Source organism: Leptonotus elevatus, chromosome 13 (assembly GCF_054856555.1).
Source record: "Leptonotus elevatus isolate MCC_2025b chromosome 13, RoL_Lele_1.0, whole genome shotgun sequence".
NCBI classification, from domain to species: Eukaryota; Metazoa; Chordata; class Actinopteri; order Syngnathiformes; family Syngnathidae; genus Leptonotus; species Leptonotus elevatus.
In genome coordinates this window covers 1955493-1973587 of record NC_141251.1, presented here as the reverse complement: position 1 = coordinate 1973587, position 18095 = coordinate 1955493, and the positions used below count along the sequence as shown (strand labels likewise).

The 18095-nt window shown below is 41.5% G+C and overlaps 2 protein-coding genes across 2 annotated transcripts in view; both read right to left on the bottom strand.

Annotated features, from left to right (window-relative positions):
• The window catches only part of lrpprc (leucine-rich pentatricopeptide repeat containing), a 59745-nt gene extending 44463 nt beyond the window's left edge, over positions 1-15282 (bottom strand). The window contains exons 1-13 of the mRNA XM_086093413.1: positions 15085-15282; positions 13913-14124; positions 13665-13787; positions 13288-13409; positions 13068-13126; positions 12442-12528; positions 11725-11851; positions 11507-11651; positions 11270-11427; positions 10507-10612; positions 10313-10420; positions 1576-1694; positions 667-754 (exon numbers count right to left, since the gene is read on the bottom strand). Of these exons, the coding sequence (XP_085949539.1) occupies positions 667-754; positions 1576-1694; positions 10313-10420; positions 10507-10612; positions 11270-11427; positions 11507-11651; positions 11725-11851; positions 12442-12528; positions 13068-13126; positions 13288-13409; positions 13665-13787; positions 13913-14124; positions 15085-15263 (1633 nt within the window). The 5' untranslated portion in view covers positions 15264-15282. The remainder of the gene's footprint in view (positions 1-666; positions 755-1575; positions 1695-10312; positions 10421-10506; positions 10613-11269; positions 11428-11506; positions 11652-11724; positions 11852-12441; positions 12529-13067; positions 13127-13287; positions 13410-13664; positions 13788-13912; positions 14125-15084) is intronic.
• Positions 15283-15565: 283 nt separating this feature from the next.
• Positions 15566-17710, bottom strand: znhit2 (zinc finger, HIT-type containing 2). The gene is made up of 2 exons (XM_086093374.1): positions 17655-17710; positions 15566-17461 (listed from the first exon to the last, which is right to left on the bottom strand). Exon 2 carries the CDS (start codon positions 17413-17415, stop codon positions 15865-15867), a length of 1551 nt encoding a protein of 516 aa, XP_085949500.1. The 5' UTR covers positions 17416-17461; positions 17655-17710; the 3' UTR covers positions 15566-15864.
• Between the last annotated feature and the right edge of the window lie 385 nt (positions 17711-18095).

The window sequence follows — 18095 nt, the reverse complement described above, 5'->3', positions numbered from 1 at the left end:
ACTAGTATTCTGAATGACATACTCAAACGTTTACTTTAATGCATGACGTTTTGTTTATTGCTCAAACACAACCTGTGCTACCTTTAACGTAACCATCCGCTGTCAGCTGAAGGATCATCTGCGGTCAAAATTAATAGTGTGATTAATCTGAGTTAATACATGATTAATGCAATACTTTTTTTGTCATTAATCAATGAGCTAACGATTTAACTTTGACAGCACTAGTTAGAATCTTAAAATACATTAAAAAAGGGACTCATAGCTGACAGCAAATGTGAAAATGAGCAAAGGAGACTTAAACCAGCTAAAAGACAAACACAGGAAACGGCATCCATTATTTAACCGGGCCCCTTTTACTCCACGCTCCCCAGCCCGGTTGAGGCGCCGCACGTCCTTCGCCCTTTACATATTCACACACACTAATCTCTTAAAAGGTCTGTTGAGCGCTGCGGAGTGTGTGTGTGTGTGTGTGTGTGTGTGTGTGTGTGTGTGTGTGTGTGTGTGTGTGTGTGTGTGTACTGGGTCAATTAGCCCGCAGGCGTAGGAGCAATTTTTATAACGACGGGCGCTCAAGATGCAGTGAAAGCTTGTTTGGATTGTGTGGAAGAGAAAAGGTAGCAGAAGATGTGCGTGTGCGTGTGCGTGTGCGTGCGCGCGTGGACCTACACAAGGTATAGAGTTGAGCCAAGTTGTTTCCAGCCATCAATCGAACCTCTGAAGAGAAGAAATCTGATTCCAGTGAAAAGTCTGCATCCTGACAGACAGAAAGATCATATTCAAAGTTTGTAAGTCCTACATTGAAAGTGAAAAAAATCTAAGATATTGAGAGCATAAACATTGTATTCCCTTTTTTGCCCTAACTACATACTTGAAACACATTTAAACTTCTTGAAACATCAAAAGCATAGTTTAAAGTATTTCTTAGCGCTCGCTGTCAAGAAAAGTGAGACTAACATATAACGCACAGAGGATATTAGAAAAAAAATGTCACTTTGTCACTCCCAGTTGAGGTTTACTGTAAAACTGACAAATGAAATAATGATTATCACATATTGCATATTTAAAGACCAAAACGTTCAACCAAACAATATAGCGAAAGTCCCAAAGCACAGAATAGTGTGTTCTATTGCTATAAAAACATGGAACCTACCAAAAGAAAGATTAAAGTCTCTTCTTTCATCAGGAAAAAAATATAATTCTTTGTTTGAAATGTTCTTTTTATTGGAAAGTTGCAAAGATTTCCATTTACCAAATACCAACATTACGTCATTTTAGTTTGCACTTTCCCATTGCTCAGAACAGCAACAAGAAAAATACAATATATATATATATATATATATATAAAAGCAGCGGATATTAATGCTATTAATGTTAGATAGAAAACAGGTGGTGTATAGCGCCACCTACAGCGACGGAGTCCCCTCTCAATATTCGCAAGAGAAGAACAGATGGAAACGGGCAGAAGTCGCATGTCCGTTTTGCGCATTTTCGTAAATTTGCTTAAAAATTCAAAACAATTGGACGGAAACCTGACTACTATGTTTTTCCAAACACACACACACACACACACACTACCTTGAAAGCCTGTCGAGCTGCATCAAGGCTGGCGAAGACCGGATGGATGTAGTTGGATATGGTATCAAGGTCCGGCGTGACGTCGACAGCCTTCATGCCTTTCAACACCTGCACCACACCTTCAAAACGCACATAAAAATCACATATAAACTTTATTGACAAACAAACAAAGAACAGTTTAGTTTGGCAGTTGACTACATTTTGCTGCGAGCCTGGAGCTGTGGAAGCTTCAGAAAAAGTGCAGCTAAGCAACAAACAGGCACATACGCACACACTCTTACTTGGAACACACACACACTTTCTTCCAACTAAATGCTCATGGATGCCAAGTGTTCCACCTAAGATTCGGGTGGAATACATCAACACGCAATTGGCCTGAAGTGGACTCTTGCAAGCGTTGCCCTGCTCTCCAGCAGAGCCCTGAGGTCCTGCTCCAGGGAAGTTAGGCCTAAACAGCCACATGCATATGGAACAGCCACACACACACACACACACACACACACAAACACAGATGTTCCCAAGTGTGTGTGTGTGTGTGTGTGTGTGTATGCACATATGAAGAAGGCAGCAGCAGCACTTTGCATATGTCTGCGAGCGTGGCCGCACGAGCTAAAACGAGTGCACAAACATATTCCGTGTGTATACATTCAGTCGCTTTAAGTGCGGTTTTGCGACGGAAATATCCCCGCATCTATATGACCGCATCCAGCACATAGCAGCCTCCCATGCGGCCTTCTGCAAACTACCTAAAAGTGCTTGAGTTGGCACACCTCAACATGCCGTGTGTATTTATGCTCCCCACTCAGGTTTCACAACACACACACGCACACGCACACACACACACGTATCTGGAGCTCCGTTTCTGTATCCTCCCGGGATGTATGTGCTCACCTGGCAGTCTCGCTCTTTAGCTGAATAATGGATGAGTCCCAGGCTTTTACACGCCATTAAAACCTGCGGCCGCCATAAAGCAGGTACGACTACCTGAAGTAGCTCTGTCCATTTATACCCCCTCGGTCCATATCACTCATTCATCCGACCCTCTCACTATCCATCTTCTTCTACTCTCGCCAAGAAAAAAAAGCAAACAAGCGATCTTCCTCCTTCTCAATGGACTATCCGTCCATTCAGCCGTCGCCTCGTCCATTCTTATCCCCCCCTCTAATCGCTTTTTCCCGCTGCTTTTTTTTATGAAAGAGAAGGCAGTTCCTGCTGAATAATCCATAATCAATTTCACTGCAGCAGACAAACAGAAAACAAGTGAATGGAGACCTGGGGCGGTAGGAGGGGAAAAGGCACACGAGTCAGTTTGATCAAAGGAAATTGAACAGAAGCATTTTCAATACTCTGAAGACCACCCCAACTTTAGTAAACGTAAGATTTGAACATAGCCTCAAATCTTAAATCATCCTTAAAAAATATCATCTCAAAAGATTTATAGTACTTGGTTAAACAATTCACTCTTTTTGTGTGGGAAGACATTAGAGACCCACATATTTGTGTACAAGATAAAGTACATTTTCGCCCTTTCAAAGGGTTCTTCTTTGGACCATACCAGACCCAATCACAATTTTTAGTAGAGATTAGGGCCTGACCAATAAAGATTTTTTGATGCTGATGCTAATACAGATTTTTTGCCATTAAAGTATCATTGAGGAACTTTTCGACTTTAAAACAATATTTTCATAACTCTTCTGATGAAACATCAACTTCAAACTAGTTGAATGGTATCTTTGCTATGGCCTGAGGGGGTCTTTATCATTTTTTACAGCTTCCATTTTCAGGACTGAAAAGTAAAATCTCTCCAAAAGAGTTACTTACAACAAGACCAGGAGTGACAGGAGGAAAAAAAAAGCAGATTATGACTACACTGAAAATATAGCGCAATATCATGTGGTATCTAGATCTCATACAAGTGACTCTCAGCTTTGGGCCTTGTCTGAACAACTTTTATTTTTGCACGGGGCTTGGAAGTGAGTCGAGAGGATGAGGAGGGAGGATGGGGAAGTGCGGTGGAGGGGGGTCCTCTCCAGGTCGCTTAGCGTGAAGGCTGACACAAATCCGGGCGAGAAGTATCAAAAGTAGTGAGTTAAGGATGGCAGCGGTCACAAGATATCACCGTCAGCTTCATGTCTGCAGGTTAACTGTCAAAAGATGAGAAGTGCGCGCCCAGCCCTGAGAGGAGCGGCGGAGAGGAGCCAACCGGTAGCTGTCGTCTCTGCCCCCAACCTTGGACATGAGTACCTGTCACTTCGCCTCTCCTAACCCTGCAACCCCTCCCTCTCTTTTGGCTGCGACTCTACAAAGGGTGCACTTGATTTTGCAGCAAGGTAAAGACTGTGCAGGAAACAACAAAAGCGCAAGCAAACGGCACATTCTTGACATTATCTTCAGATCATTAACTCATTTGCTCCCCCAAAAATGCAATATTACCATGGTCCCAAAAACATGTTATGTTTTTATGTTTTTTTTTTTTAATGCTAGAGCATACAGAAGGCTTTGATGCAGCCTCTCAACTGAAGAGAAAGCAATTGTAGTTATTACAAAAACCGCCAGCAGGTGGTAGCGGAGTATAAGAGATCAACTAGGGCCAAGTTGCAAAAAGCCTTTTTTCCCTGTGTTTTAAAACAGAATTGTGAATAATGATGAAACTTAGCTATATGCTAATGCTAATTGCTGCACAACGGAAACAGATAGAAATATACCTTTTTTCCCGATGAAAGAACAAGAAACTGTTCTTATAGCAATACAATATTCTGTGAATTTTGCAAAATCAGTCAAAATCCAGTAAAACAGCCAGGAGCGAAGGGGATTGCTTCCTGCGAGTGAATGAATCAAGGATCAATTGGATCAATTAAGGTAGCACACCATGATGTAGAAATTAGAACGTAGAGATAGACCAATTTTTTTTTTCCAGGGCCGACACGATGCAGATTAGTAGTCAAGGAGGCCGATAACCGATATTGGCATAATTTTTTTTTTTTATTAAAATGCAAATCTTGACTGTTGTAAAGGCTTACAGCATGTTTATTGAACTTTTTTTTTGTAGGTACCTGAAAGGTCTGCTTAAGTACAGCCTGAACCTCTTGCTGAAAAATTTAAATGGACAGCGTAAGAAAGTTCAAGGTGAGGTCGCGTGAGCAGTGCAGGTGCAGACCCGACAACACAAGAGCACAACACCCCCACCCTTTCCTCAGCAGTATCCTAACCCCCCTCCAAATCCCTTACCCCGCCCCTTGTTCTTAGAGTGTCAGAAGTGATGAAAAGTGCACGGCGTCGCGAGTGCTGACAAGCGATGACTAGCTAGCGGCAGGTGGGCAGTGCGGGCCGGCATATGCTTCCGCTAAATCCACCAAATCCACACCTCATCAAAATGCACCCTTCACCACCCCCCCCCCCACCCCCGTCCAATTGAGCTCCCGTCCCAATTCCGCAGCTCCGGACCGCTCTGCCCGCTAGTGACACCTGTGGACAAAAAGTGACACGGCGCTTAATATTTCATGGAGCGTGCACAGTGGGGCGCATAATCCAAAGTGAATTCCCTCAGAGCGCTTGCATTTACATGAAATCAAGTCACTCCGCATCAGTCACATCACCTGCAAAGCACCAACCCCCCTCCCCGCTTCGTCCCTCTGTAAGGCCACCCTCCCTCTCCGTCCACACACACACACACACACACACACACACACCTCCTGCAGACGGGGAGTGTGTGAGAGCGAGCGCAGGGGAAGCGGCTGCATCATTCATGAGGGTTAAGGCCGAGCAGCGAGTGAGCGAAAGAGTAGTTTCTCTACTTTCCGCTCCTTCCGTTTTACACCGTGACGACTAAATGGACGCCGCCCGGCGCTTCTGCGTCTTAAGAAGCTGCGGTTTAGGCTAGAGTGTACGGAAGAGGAGCAGGGCCAGTGAAGAGAGGGAGAAAAAAAAAAAAACTTTGTCAGGATTCACACTTTGTTCTCAGAATGTGCACTTTATTCTCAGAATTCTGATTTAAACCTCAGAATTCTCACTTTAAAGTGAGAATAATAGTAGCACTAATAATTCTCAGAATTCTGACTTAAACCTCAGAATTCTCACTTTAAAGTGAGAATAATAGTAGCACTAATAATTCTCAGAATTCTGACTTAAACCTCAGAATTCTCACTTTAAAGTGAGAATAATAGTAGCGCTAATAATTCTCAGAATTCTGACTTAAACCTCAGAATTCTCACTTTAAAGTGAGAATAATAGTAGCGCTAATAATTCTCAGAATTCTGACTTAAACCTCAGAATTCTCACTTTAAAGTGAGAATAATAGTAGCACTAATAATTCTCAGAATTCTGACTTAAACCTCAGAATTCTCACTTTAAAGTGAGAATAATAGTAGCACTAATAATTCTCAGAATTCTGACTTAAACCTCAGAATTCTCACTTTAAAGTGAGAATAATAGTAGCACTAATAATTCTCAGAATTCTGACTTAAACCTCAGAATTCTCACTTTAAAGTGAGAATAATAGTAGCACTAATAATTCTCAGAATTCTGACTTAAACCTCAGAATTCTCACTTTAAAGTGAGAATAATAGTAGCACTAATAATTCTCAGAATTCTGACTTAAACCTCAGAATTCTCACTTTAAAGTCAGAATAATAGTAGCACTAATAATTCTCAGAATTCTGACTTAAACCTCAGAATTCTCACTTTAAAGTCAGAATAATAGTAGCACTAATAATTCTCAGAATTCTGACTTAAACCTCAGAATTCTCACTTTAAAGTCAGAATAATAGTAGCACTAATAATTCTCAGAATTCTGACTTAAACCTCAGAATTCTCACTTTAAAGTGAGAATAATAGTAGCACTAATAATTCTCAGAATTCTGACTTAAACCTCAGAATTCTCACTTTAAAGTGAGAATAATAGTAGCACTAATAATTCTCAGAATTCTGACTTAAACCTCAGAATTCTCACTTTAAAGTGAGAATAATAGTAGCACTAATAATTCTCAGAATTCTGACTTAAACCTCAGAATTCTCACTTTAAAGTGAGAATAATAGTAGCACTAATAATTCTCAGAATTCTGACTTAAACCTCAGAATTCTCACTTTAAAGTGAGAATAATAGTAGCACTAATAATTCTCAGAATTCTGACTTAAACCTCAGAATTCTCACTTTAAAGTGAGAATAATAGTAGCACTAATAATTCTCAGAATTCTGACTTAAACCTCAGAATTCTCACTTTAAAGTGAGAATAATAGTAGCACTAATAATTCTCAGAATTCTGACTTAAACCTCAGAATTCTCACTTTAAAGTGAGAATAATAGTAGCACTAATAATTCTCAGAATTTTGACCTGACTCACTTTAAAGTCAGAATTCTCACTTATATAAAAGAATAAAGTGAGATTCCTGCCAATTTTTTTCTCTCTCTTCACTGGCTCTAATCCTCCTCCGTAAGAGTGTGTTCTACGTGTGGTTATAAATCAAGCCTTCTTTCTTTTTCTTTTTTTCGACACTGCCAAGTCAGGCACCAAAACTTCTCATCCACGAGTCATCACGACCGCGCAAGAGGAGCTGATCCCGCGCGGGGCCGAGCGCTTCCTCCTCTCTGTCAATTAGCTGACAGCGGCAAAATGCATCATTTATTAATCGCTCTAAAAAATAAAAAAAAAAGAGAGAGGGGAGGAGGACGGCGCTTGGCAAAAATAAAGCACTTAAAAGCCAAGCCGCCGCCGTCAACGCGCATTTGACAGCAAGTCCGCTAACGAGTGGTGAATTCTGACAATGTCGGCTATCTGTCACTGAGACAATTCCACCACTTCCTCCCCCTCTCCTCTTCCAAGCTCAACCAGGACAAAAAACACGAGGCTCGGGAGGGAAATAACCGACAAGCGGCAGCGGGATTCGTCTCCAAAAGTAGCGAGCCATTAAAACTGTCACAAAGAACAAAAGACGAGAAACTTTAAAGACACCGCGACAGTAGTTCTCACATTCAACAAGAGTGAAGAATTTTCAAGCTTAACATGATGTCACTGGCAAAAATATAATAGAGGACAAACCTGCTTTAATTCAGTGTTTTTTTTTTTAACTGGGTTCGACGGAACTCCGGGGATTCGGCGAGTCAGCCTCGGGGGCTTGGCAGAGGTCGAGACACACTCGACGACTCATATGATTGGTGACGATTTGACAACTGTGCTATAGTGAGTTGACTGTTGACTTTCATAAACTGGGATCTTTTTTTGATGGTTGAACACAATTGGACGTCCATCTCGAAATCAGTCCCGCCACATAATTTTGGGTGGTCTGCTTTTATTAAAATCCAGGGCTGGGTTTCGATTCAAATTTCCTCAATTGACTTGATTTTGATTCACAAAAGATCAGTTTGATTCGATTTTCTTTTATTCAAGTTGATTCACTTTGCTTCAATCTGTTATTGATTGATTATAGAACATCAATTCTTCTTAAATGTCAAAAGGGAACCCTGACTGTAATGACAAGTTTGCTCCATATGATTTATTTGGTTGTTACTAGCATATCTATGAAATGTTTTTCAAAAATAATTTCCAGTTTAAGATATTTTGTAGAAACTTTATTTGTACTTATGCCGCCATTGTTGTTTACGTCTTATACGGGTATAAACTGGTATAAAGAAAGCGAGATAAGCCTCTGCAGCGCTCCTAAAAGGACGATCAAAACTCTTGAATGCGTCTGGTGAATGACGAGAGCACGGCGTGGGGGAGGGTGACTCTCCCAATTGCATGTTGTTTCTTTAGTAACGCTGCGAGGAAGAAAACGTAACATACAGAAACATTTGAATGAAAATACAAATAAAATACAAACAAATTGGCCTTTAAAACACAATTTTCTTATGAGTTTATGGAAAAAAGAGATATCAAAATAATCGTTTCATGGTTTTATGAATCGATATCAGGCTCAAGAAGGAAAATCGCTTTGAAAATCGATATTGATTAATTGATTTATTTTTTCTTTAAACCCAGCCCTACTAAAATCTCTTTCCAAATGGCTAATTGTCTTCACTTTTCAAACCAGTCGGATATTGCAAGAATTTTTTTGTTCCTAAACTCCTTTTTTCTTTTTTATTAGAAATTGAAAAATAGTTGACCAGGCCATTTCCCTTTACTTTTCTCAGTTATCCATCGGGAAACCATAAGTACAACAATATGGCTTGTGACAAAACAGCCTTCTGCCCCCGCTGCTGCAGGCAAACTGAGCTCTAACAGAATCGCTTGGGGCTGCTGTGGGGCTGCGGCCACAAACGTCTGGCGTCCTGTAGGTGGCGGTAAAGTCTAGGATCCAGCTTAAGCTACTCAACATTCCCATGCGACATCATTTCCTCAAAGTCAATAGTGCACTTTATTGCGATAGGGAAGTTGTGACCTCCTCTAAAAACTTTGCCATCTCTTGGCAGAGCTCTCCAGAGAGAGCACGTGTTTGCTTCATCTCCTCTCGCTCAAACGCTCTCACACGCGGGGGGGGGGATCAGACCTCTTCGCCCTTGGCTGCCCCGGTCCGGTGAAATCCGTCCCAGTTGGGAGGGTGGGGTATTAATATTTGAGGTGAAGCGCTCCTTTTAAAAGCTCTTTCTGCTACAAAATACCTCTCATAATCCCCCGTCTACATTGCAAAAAGAACACTAAATGCTTGCTTTTCAGATGGGACGTACAGACAGATGGGGGGGGGGGGGGGGGTTGCTGTCTATTTTTGTCATTGTTGGGGTCTCACGGCAGCCCATACGTGACTATTACTACTATCGCATGATAACTCACTTTTAAAATTGCAGCCCCAGCAATAGCTTTTTGCTAGAATATTGAGATTTAACTGCATGTGAACCAACAAAAGAGTAAAGGAGACATACTTTACTATGGTAAACTGACATAAGATAAACAGAAAGAAAACTTCATTTCTCCGGACGACATCCGATTTCAGGTTAACGTGGCCTTTCCCGCCACATGCAACATTCTGACAGACTGTCACTATTATTCAAGGAATGGGCGAATTATTTAAGTGTGTGAATATTAAACTGTCATTTAAAAGAGGGCATTTAGAATGTTAAATGTCTTTCCATCCTTCCTACACAAGGGTTTCTTTGGGTATCAGCAAATCTAATTTAATGTTTTTTATCGCCATTTTTAATGGGACTTAAAACTATTTTAATGCCCACGTCATACAACGCACACATCTATGCATACTAGTAAGGGCTGTCAGTTGATTACATTTTTTAATCATAATTAATCACATGATAGTTAACTTACAATTACTCACACGTTATATATGTTCTAGATGTACCCCAAAAATATTTTTTTCAAGTTTTTCATACTCTTGTTAACATAAAAGCGAACAATTATGGTTACCAAATACAAATATGGTTGTATCTTTCAGTTCATTCATTTTACAGTACGTAATTCATAAAGTTATTTGGAGTTAAAAAGATTAGGGTTAAGGTTAAAAAAACTAAATACACCAGTTAAAAGGAATGTGAAATATTGAGTCATAAATTTGTGGTGAGGTAATTTCCTGCCCCTAGGTGGCATTTGTGCATCATGTTGGTCGTTGGAGACAGGAACGGTACATGTGTTGTATTGCCTACATCAATTATATTTCATTTTTAATGCCGTTGAACATTGATATTTAATAGCTTTTAATGTCATTTAAGGCTCTAATTTGAGCTAAATCCATTTAATGTCATTGAATGCATTTAATGCTTTTTAATGACCCTATACACGAGTGTGTGCGCGCGTACCGGCTGTGTTGTTGTCCTTCACGTGCTGTGTCAGCAGGGGCCAGAAGTAATGAGGTCTGATGGGTAAATTCTGTTCTTTCATCACCTTCATCAGCTCCAAAGACGCATCTGCAAGAAAAGAAAGTCTCCTTTATTGATGTTACCAGCGTGGTGTTGCTTTGCATTACACGGTGTATCCCGATTAAACGGCGTACCAGTCTTCTTGGCCTCCAGGGCGCACAACAGAGTGAAGGTGAGCGGCGAAACGTGTAAATTAAGCTCCTGCAGCTCTTTGCAGTAGCGGCTGATCCTTTCCGGTGGCTGTAATTGTTAGAATAAATGTACATAAGTTATCCCATATTTACTCTTATAGTATTGCAAAGCATTTATTCAGCAGTATAAACTTGTTTGAATCATGAAGTTGTCTGTGAAGAAAAGCACAGCGTGATAAAGAGCATGACTCCTACTTCTGCAGCTGCAGAACAGGAACTGTGCCCTTAAGGACTGAAACGTTTTGTTGTTGGAGCGCCAAAGAAAAATACATCTTTATTATTATCTGTGCAATGACTCATATCCGCAATGGTTTTAATGTTGCTGCCCCTTCCCCTTTAGAGCAGCAATAGCTATGTAACTAGGGAACGCCCTGTAAAAAAAATAAAAAGAGAGGGCTTGGGAGAGTGTGCCTCAGAGCGGGTAGGAGATTGTAATCTGTGCACATCGCTGTCCGTTCTCCTCGCGAGTAAAAATAATCTAAGTCTCTTGTCTTCCTTCTTTGTCTGTAGTTTATTAAATGTTCTAGGTTGACTAAACCTGACAGTAATTTAAACACCAACATTAAAAACAGATCACTTCAAGCAACAAGAACATTTGGGGAGTGCAGACAAGGCTTAAAAAAATGCTTCCCTGTGACACCAATGAACAGGCAACTTTCCTAGGTCCTAACGTCCTAAGACTCAAATAATGAGCAATGTCAAGCACCGTGTCCATGTTGATACAATGTCTCAGGAAGAAGTTTCCCACGTTGGCCGAGTCTGCGTTGCTGTCGTCCAACTGCAAGCGGGGAAACGTTCTCAGCATGAGGAAAGCCGTTTCGTCGTCGCCCCGCGTGATGAGGCTCAGACACAAGTTCATTGCGTCTGCAAGATAATAATCGTTTGAAGACAGAATTGAAAGACAGCCACTAACAGCACTTGGCGAAAACTAATTGAAACACACCTGGAACGTAGCCCCTCTCGTGCCTCAGGCGCTCCACCATTTCGGGGATGTGCTGATGATGCCCGTTCTTGGCCAGAGTTAAGATCACGTTCATGATGTCTTGGTCCATCAGACTGCAGTCTGCATTTTCCGCCTCTACCAGTGTCTGATGTGACCCAGGCATCATTACTGATCCAAACGGTGAAGGATAGAATATGCAATTCAATGAAGACACACACCTTCTTCAGACTGTCCATGTCTCCCTTCTCAGCGTAGGCATTCAGCAGAGACACAAACGTTTCGGAGCCCAACTCGATTCCGGCTTCCCGCATGACAGACAGGATGTTCTTTGCGCTCTCCATGTCGCTATCAAACACAACACATTTCTAGCCTGTTATCCATGAGCGTGTTATGCTGTGACTCAAACTGATACATTTCAAGTTGACAAAAATTATTTTCTGTATGACATTTGTGCATATCAACAGATACAATGGTTTCTTTCACTTCAATGGCAAGTTGTGTTAAAAAATGGCATGTAAGCAAACAATTATTTTGATTAGACCTTTTTTTTTGTCTCTAACACTATTGGATCATTAAACATAGTCCATGCCAAATTGACCCAGGAAGAAAAACATCACACGAGGGTTAAATTGAAATAAGAAATTAAGTAATTAAAAAAAAAATGTGTGTATGCGAGAATGAGTGAGAAATTAAATCTTAAAGGGAATGAAACTGAATGTGTATTTTAGACCCGTCAGGTAAAAAAATAAATAAATAAATAAAAATAATAATACAATGCAATTTCAAAAATAATAAATAAAACAATCTTAATGAGACAAAAGGACCAAGGCATGAAGAGAATTCTTAAAAATTACATTTTCTCTGCACTTAAAACAGATTAATTTGACAACACAACAGGACCATTAAAGTTAAGAGGCAGAAGCAGCAGCGCTCACCCTGCTCGAGCATGGCCCGTTATCAGCGCGTTAAAAACGGCTTCGGTGATGGGGAGGTCTTTGCTCTTCATGAAACCCAAAATGGTGCTAGAAATGAAGCAAGTAAAACAATCATTAGCGGGAATTCAGAAAGACACAAAATATCCTCAACCATTACAAAGTTGTCAATTAATAATAATCATGGTGCATGTTTTGGACAATTGAAACAGTCAGTCAGTTTTGAGGAGTGGTCCTGACTTGGGCATACGAGCTCATCCCACTGCCTTCCACTGAGGGGCAAAGGCCAAATAGAGCTATAGCTCATTAACTTTTGGCTTTACCGTGAAAGTAGGCATCTTGAAAGAGGCATATCTTCTTTACCTTGTCAAGCTGCCAAATCAAGGGTGGAAAAACTCTATGTAGGGGCCTGTTCTTATATCGTTTAGCCCACTGTGATGTCACAATATGGGGGGGATCTCAAGAATCTCATCCACATTTAACAAAAGATGGGACTTGGTTATTTTATGTACCACTTGATTAGCAGGGAGCAACTCCTGATGCCAAACTATTTTTTATAGAAGCAATTAAAGTCAACTTTCCAATTTGCTGGCCCCGTAAAAGAGCAGAAAATACATTCACAAGCTCACCTGGCACCTTCAATGTCTCCAATCTGACAGTAGGCAGTGACGAGCCTCTGGTACGTAACCTATAATCACAAATGACTCAACTTAAACAGAAAATCAAGCAAGATAATGTGTGAGGAAAATGTGCATTAAACATGAACCAAAACAAATGTTCTTATCATGATACTGGCAGCAACAACATCCATCATGTCCCTTCACTGTTCATGTGCTTTCTTCTTCTTACTCTGTTTGGCAGGATGTTGGCCGCCTCCATCTTAGCCAGGAAGTCGGTGGGCGAGAACCTGAACTCATTCTGCAGGTACACCTTTAGTAAGGCGTTGTAGTGACTCACTTCATATTGTGCACCTTGGGAAAGAATAAAACAAAATCGCATTGCTGCAATTGCCCTCGTCTGTAGCTGTAGAAAAGCTAATAAAATGTTGGTGGAAACCCTAGTAATCCCAATTATCTTTGTCTTATGGTGTAATGTGTTTATGTATAAACATTTTAATAAAACAGTCCATTTTTGCTTATTAAATCGGTTAGCTGATTAATCAACCGGGCCCCAATTACAAAAAATTGAGACTTCAGCAAAAAGCTCCATTGTGCGAGTCCTCCCACCCAGTTTCTGCAGCTTCTCCCAGACACTGTGAGCCAGCTTGGTGCGCTCCTCTATTTCCATTTCTGGCAGCAGAGAGCCACAGCTTCGCAGCAGTATCAAGGCCAGGTTACCATTAGGATAACCTGCAACAACACAGAAGCAGTGTTTGTTATCAGTGATAAACATGTGCAACATGCATCTATAGTTGAGAAAAATATTTGTTCTAATTCATAAATTGAAGGGGTTTCAGTACATGTGTCGCAGTTACCTGTACTGCAGTTCTCGTTGAATATGTGCAGCAAAAAGGTCTTGGTGACGCGACCGGTCCTCCTCACCGAACTGTCCAGCTTGGCCAAGACCAAATCAAAGTGCTGGGCCTGTTGGGAGTGCACCGCCGCGCTGGGCTTGTTCTGCTGCTCCGTGGCCAAACTGTAGCTGCGGCCGCATCCCGCTGTGCATGGCCACACATTACTGGTGGTGCTGAGGGAGGGAAAGCAATAATTACATAAACAAGCAGGATTATAAACATCCAATTCTGCAGTGGGAAATGATCAAATTCCACTTACTTCCTCCAAAGACTTTAATCTATTGCTACAAACAATGTTTCTTCGTTCATCTATCTAAGCCATAGATGTAGAGTGACCAGCAGAACAATTACACGTTTTTCCCAATAGGTATGATTAACATTTTGTATCTACAGTACTTGCTGACATTCATACAATAATAATAGCTGAGTAACTAATGTACGTAATTTTTTGAGTGAATTTGGAAAGATCAACAATATTTCCGCAGTAACTTTTGTGACATTTTAATTTGGTGGCATCAGGCTTGACATTACGTTGTTATAATGTAAAATGTGTCCCCTTGGCATGCATGTTTTTGTATGTAGGAGGAACGTGGTAACCACTAGGCCGCAGATAAAACAGTGAATATAGAGATATAGAGGTCTATTTGTGGCTCTTTTTAAAATATATCCTTCGTTATTCACTGTAAAAACTCCCCTACTCAGTGACAACATGAAAATAATTGTGATAAGTCCATCAGTGACCTTCAACTGACACACTAACTTTGGTTCTGATTAATAGCAAGATGCTACATAACATGGTCATCATCAATTTACGATGGTGTCTGTGAAAATCGTTAATTAAACCACATATTAAATCGGTTCATGCACAATCTATGCACGATTCCAAGTGGCCAAAAGGCTTGTCACGCACGTTAACCTGATTACCTAACACTAACAAAAGGGTGCCTTTTTTTTTACGTTCAACCGTGAACAACAACAACAATCAGACTATTTTATCATAATAGCAGTATAAACACATACTTTTATGTAAAAGTACAAATCATGCTTTTTTATGTGGTTGTCATTGAGTCTCAATGACATCCGCGCAACATCCTAACACGCGTGGATGGCGGCTACCGAAGCTAGCCGCTTACCAGGACGCGTTTTCCACACTCGGGCGCTTCTGTCTGGTCAACACTCCCGTTCTGCCAACACCGACACTTCCGCTGTACAGCCGACTAAGCGGCGGTCCAGTTCTTCTGGTTCCCGTGATTTGGAGCAAACCCGAAGGCGAAAACTTGAGGAACCGTGCGGATCTCAAGAGCGCGGCCATGTTTGCTGTGTCGCAGACCTCAATGATGAGCATGACTTCCGGGTCACGTCACCAAAGCATCGCGAGATATTTGGGTTTGAGATTTTAATCGCGATGCGCATGAAATTATTTCATGGTTGCGTTTTTTGTCCCCTAAAATACTGGTCCACCTATTCTGGCATTGTCCTTATACCGATACCGATATACAGATTCTGGAAAAAATGTGTCTCGTTTTATTATTGATCATATTGACTTCATGTCTTTTCTGGCAAAATGTACTGTGATGTATGAATGTAAAATGGCCACAATAACACAAAAACACATTTTTGCAGCGTTTGATATTCTACACTATTTAATTCTGCCATCATGGGAGAAAATGTAAAATACATAGATTAAAAGATGATTGCCCAAATTATGATTTTCGTGTAAAACCATCAATTATCAATAAATGCCACTTAAAATGAATACAAACTTAAATTGTTCAATAGTATAACTAGGAATGCCACAAAACATGACTTTATTGTACAAGCACACAACTCTTTATGAACTCCAACATTTTATGAATAGTGACAGAAAATGTAATAATAAAATAAAATATCATCTAAAACATTTATAAAAGTTGTTAATTTAATTCTTGGATCAACATACTATTACTTTTCCTCTTTCCTTTTTTAAAGCTCTCAACTAGCGTCTTTGTTTCCTCCACACTTTTCCTTTGGCTCTCTCGGCGACCGTGCTCGTTCCACAGCTCCAAAGCCAATCCGCGAGTGTCCTGCGAATGTTCCAGCGTCCAAGCTTGAAAGAATTCACACTTCTTGGAAGCCAAGAAGTATTTCTGTCTCTTTGCTCCTTCTTCTCCCTCCTTAGAAAAAGAGGCCCTGGCTCGGGAGAGCGCCGAACGCAGCTGACTCAGGGCCGCCAGGATGTATTCTGCGGCGTTCTCCTTGTTTCTACCCGTCAGGACGTGGGCGGCAGCTTCTACCGCCAAGTCTGTGGCGCGGGATTCTTGTTTGTTGAGGAATCCTCCTGCTAAAATGAGAGTCTCGCCGCTGTGCACGGCCTCTTGAACAGAGTTGAAAACCTTGCTGGAGTTTAGAGCCTCGGACAACGTGAGCATCATGTCACAGAACTCAAACAGGAGTGAATCAGCATCGCCGTTGAAGAGCTGCAATGTGAAAGTATAGCAATAAAGAGTGTTGATCACATTGTAGCAAATCAATGGAGATGGATTTGGACACAAAGAGCTCAGTTTGGGGATTTTTGCAGAAATGGTTGGAACACCAGAGAGAGCGGAGATTGACGTTTTATTCTTGCTCTTAGTCTTTTTGACATTTTGGTTTGAATTCTGAACCTCCTCCTCCAGTACCTCCACCAGCGCTCGCCCTGCCTCGTCATGTTCCCCCCACCACGGCCTCCACACGGGGATTAACCCGCCGAGAGCGCCCCCCTTCAGCAGACCGGTGAACTTCTCCTTCTCCTGGCTGTCAAGGAGTGCCCACAGCTCCTCTTCGGAGAGCTTGTCGAGGTCAAGCTCTGACAGATGTTGGGCCACGTTTTCCGATGGCTCTTCATCTGCTTCCTGGCCTCCGATCTCTTCCAGTGTTCTCAAGATGTCCTCAATCTCCCCCGCACCATCTGCTCCCGATTCCTGAAGTTCAGGTAATCTGGACAGCAGCTCCAGAGCCTCAATGTCGCCTTCTTGGTCCATCCCGGCTTCTCTTAACACGCTTTCCATTCCTCCGTTTGTCTCTTGTGCCTTCTGTCTCAGCCCGAGAAGAATCTCATGCATTTTCTTCTTCCCCTCTTGGTCTGTTTCCCCCATGTTTTTCAACTCCTTAAGAACAGACTCCTTGTAGAACTCTTCTGAGCACATGGAGTGATCCGGACTGCGGTAGCAAGCCACGCCGCAGTAATGCAAGTTGCACCGAGGGCACGTGTAACACGCAGGCTTACAGTTGCACAGCATGCACAATTTTGAGTTCTTCCCAACAGCCGAAGCCTGAGTGATGAATTCTTCTTGTCCAGAAGAAGTCCCTCTTCCGGGGAGCAGGATTCCATCCCTGCTGACTGCCGAGGCATCCTCTGCTTCATCCGGCCACTCGTCTTTTGGACCGATGTCTGTCAGGAGATTCCTCACTGACGGGGGAAGTGTCCGTCTAATTATTGGATTCATTATTGTCAAAACAGCGCAGGATAATTCGGCGTGTTAACCTGAAAACCTGAGACGTAAGCAAAACAGACTTATATTACAGTAGTGTCACGTGGTCATAACAAAGAGGAAAAGATTAATTCAAAACTGTATTAGCGTCAATTGCAGACTCGACGAGTGCTTCGAACTGAATTATAAACACGTTTCATGGCATTTACGACATTTCGACACCAATTTGTCATACTAAAATTTCTTTCACTCACCTATTTGGATTAGCAAACACGTCTGGCCAGCGAATCAGTGCGCCGCCATCTTGGATTGTGATGACGTATTCTTAAAGAGGCAGTGTCCCGCTGATGCCATTGTACATTAAATACATAACAGAAAAGGTCCCCCCCAAAAAGGAAATTTGAGTTCGTTTTTTTGTGTATTTAGAGTTAAACTAATAATATAGGCAAATATAAACATTTTGGGTGGTTTGTGTTGATTACTCACAGATTTGCACTATTCACATCAGGTCCTCTGACTGCACCATCTCTATAGTGAGATACAATTCAGAACATGACCTCTATATTTAGACTAATAAGCACACTTTGAAATATAATCAGTCTTTCTCACACATTCGTATCATTGTCTATTTTTACATGTGTCTTCCTGATTCCGTAGTGCATCCACATCTCCCACGGGGCTGTTTGCTTTGAGGT

What these genes read in the sequence shown, in the direction of transcription:
- znhit2 (XM_086093374.1), bottom strand. Translation starts at nt 17,415, where the DNA reads ATGAATCCAATAATTAGACGGACACTTCCCCCGTCAGTGAGGAATCTC.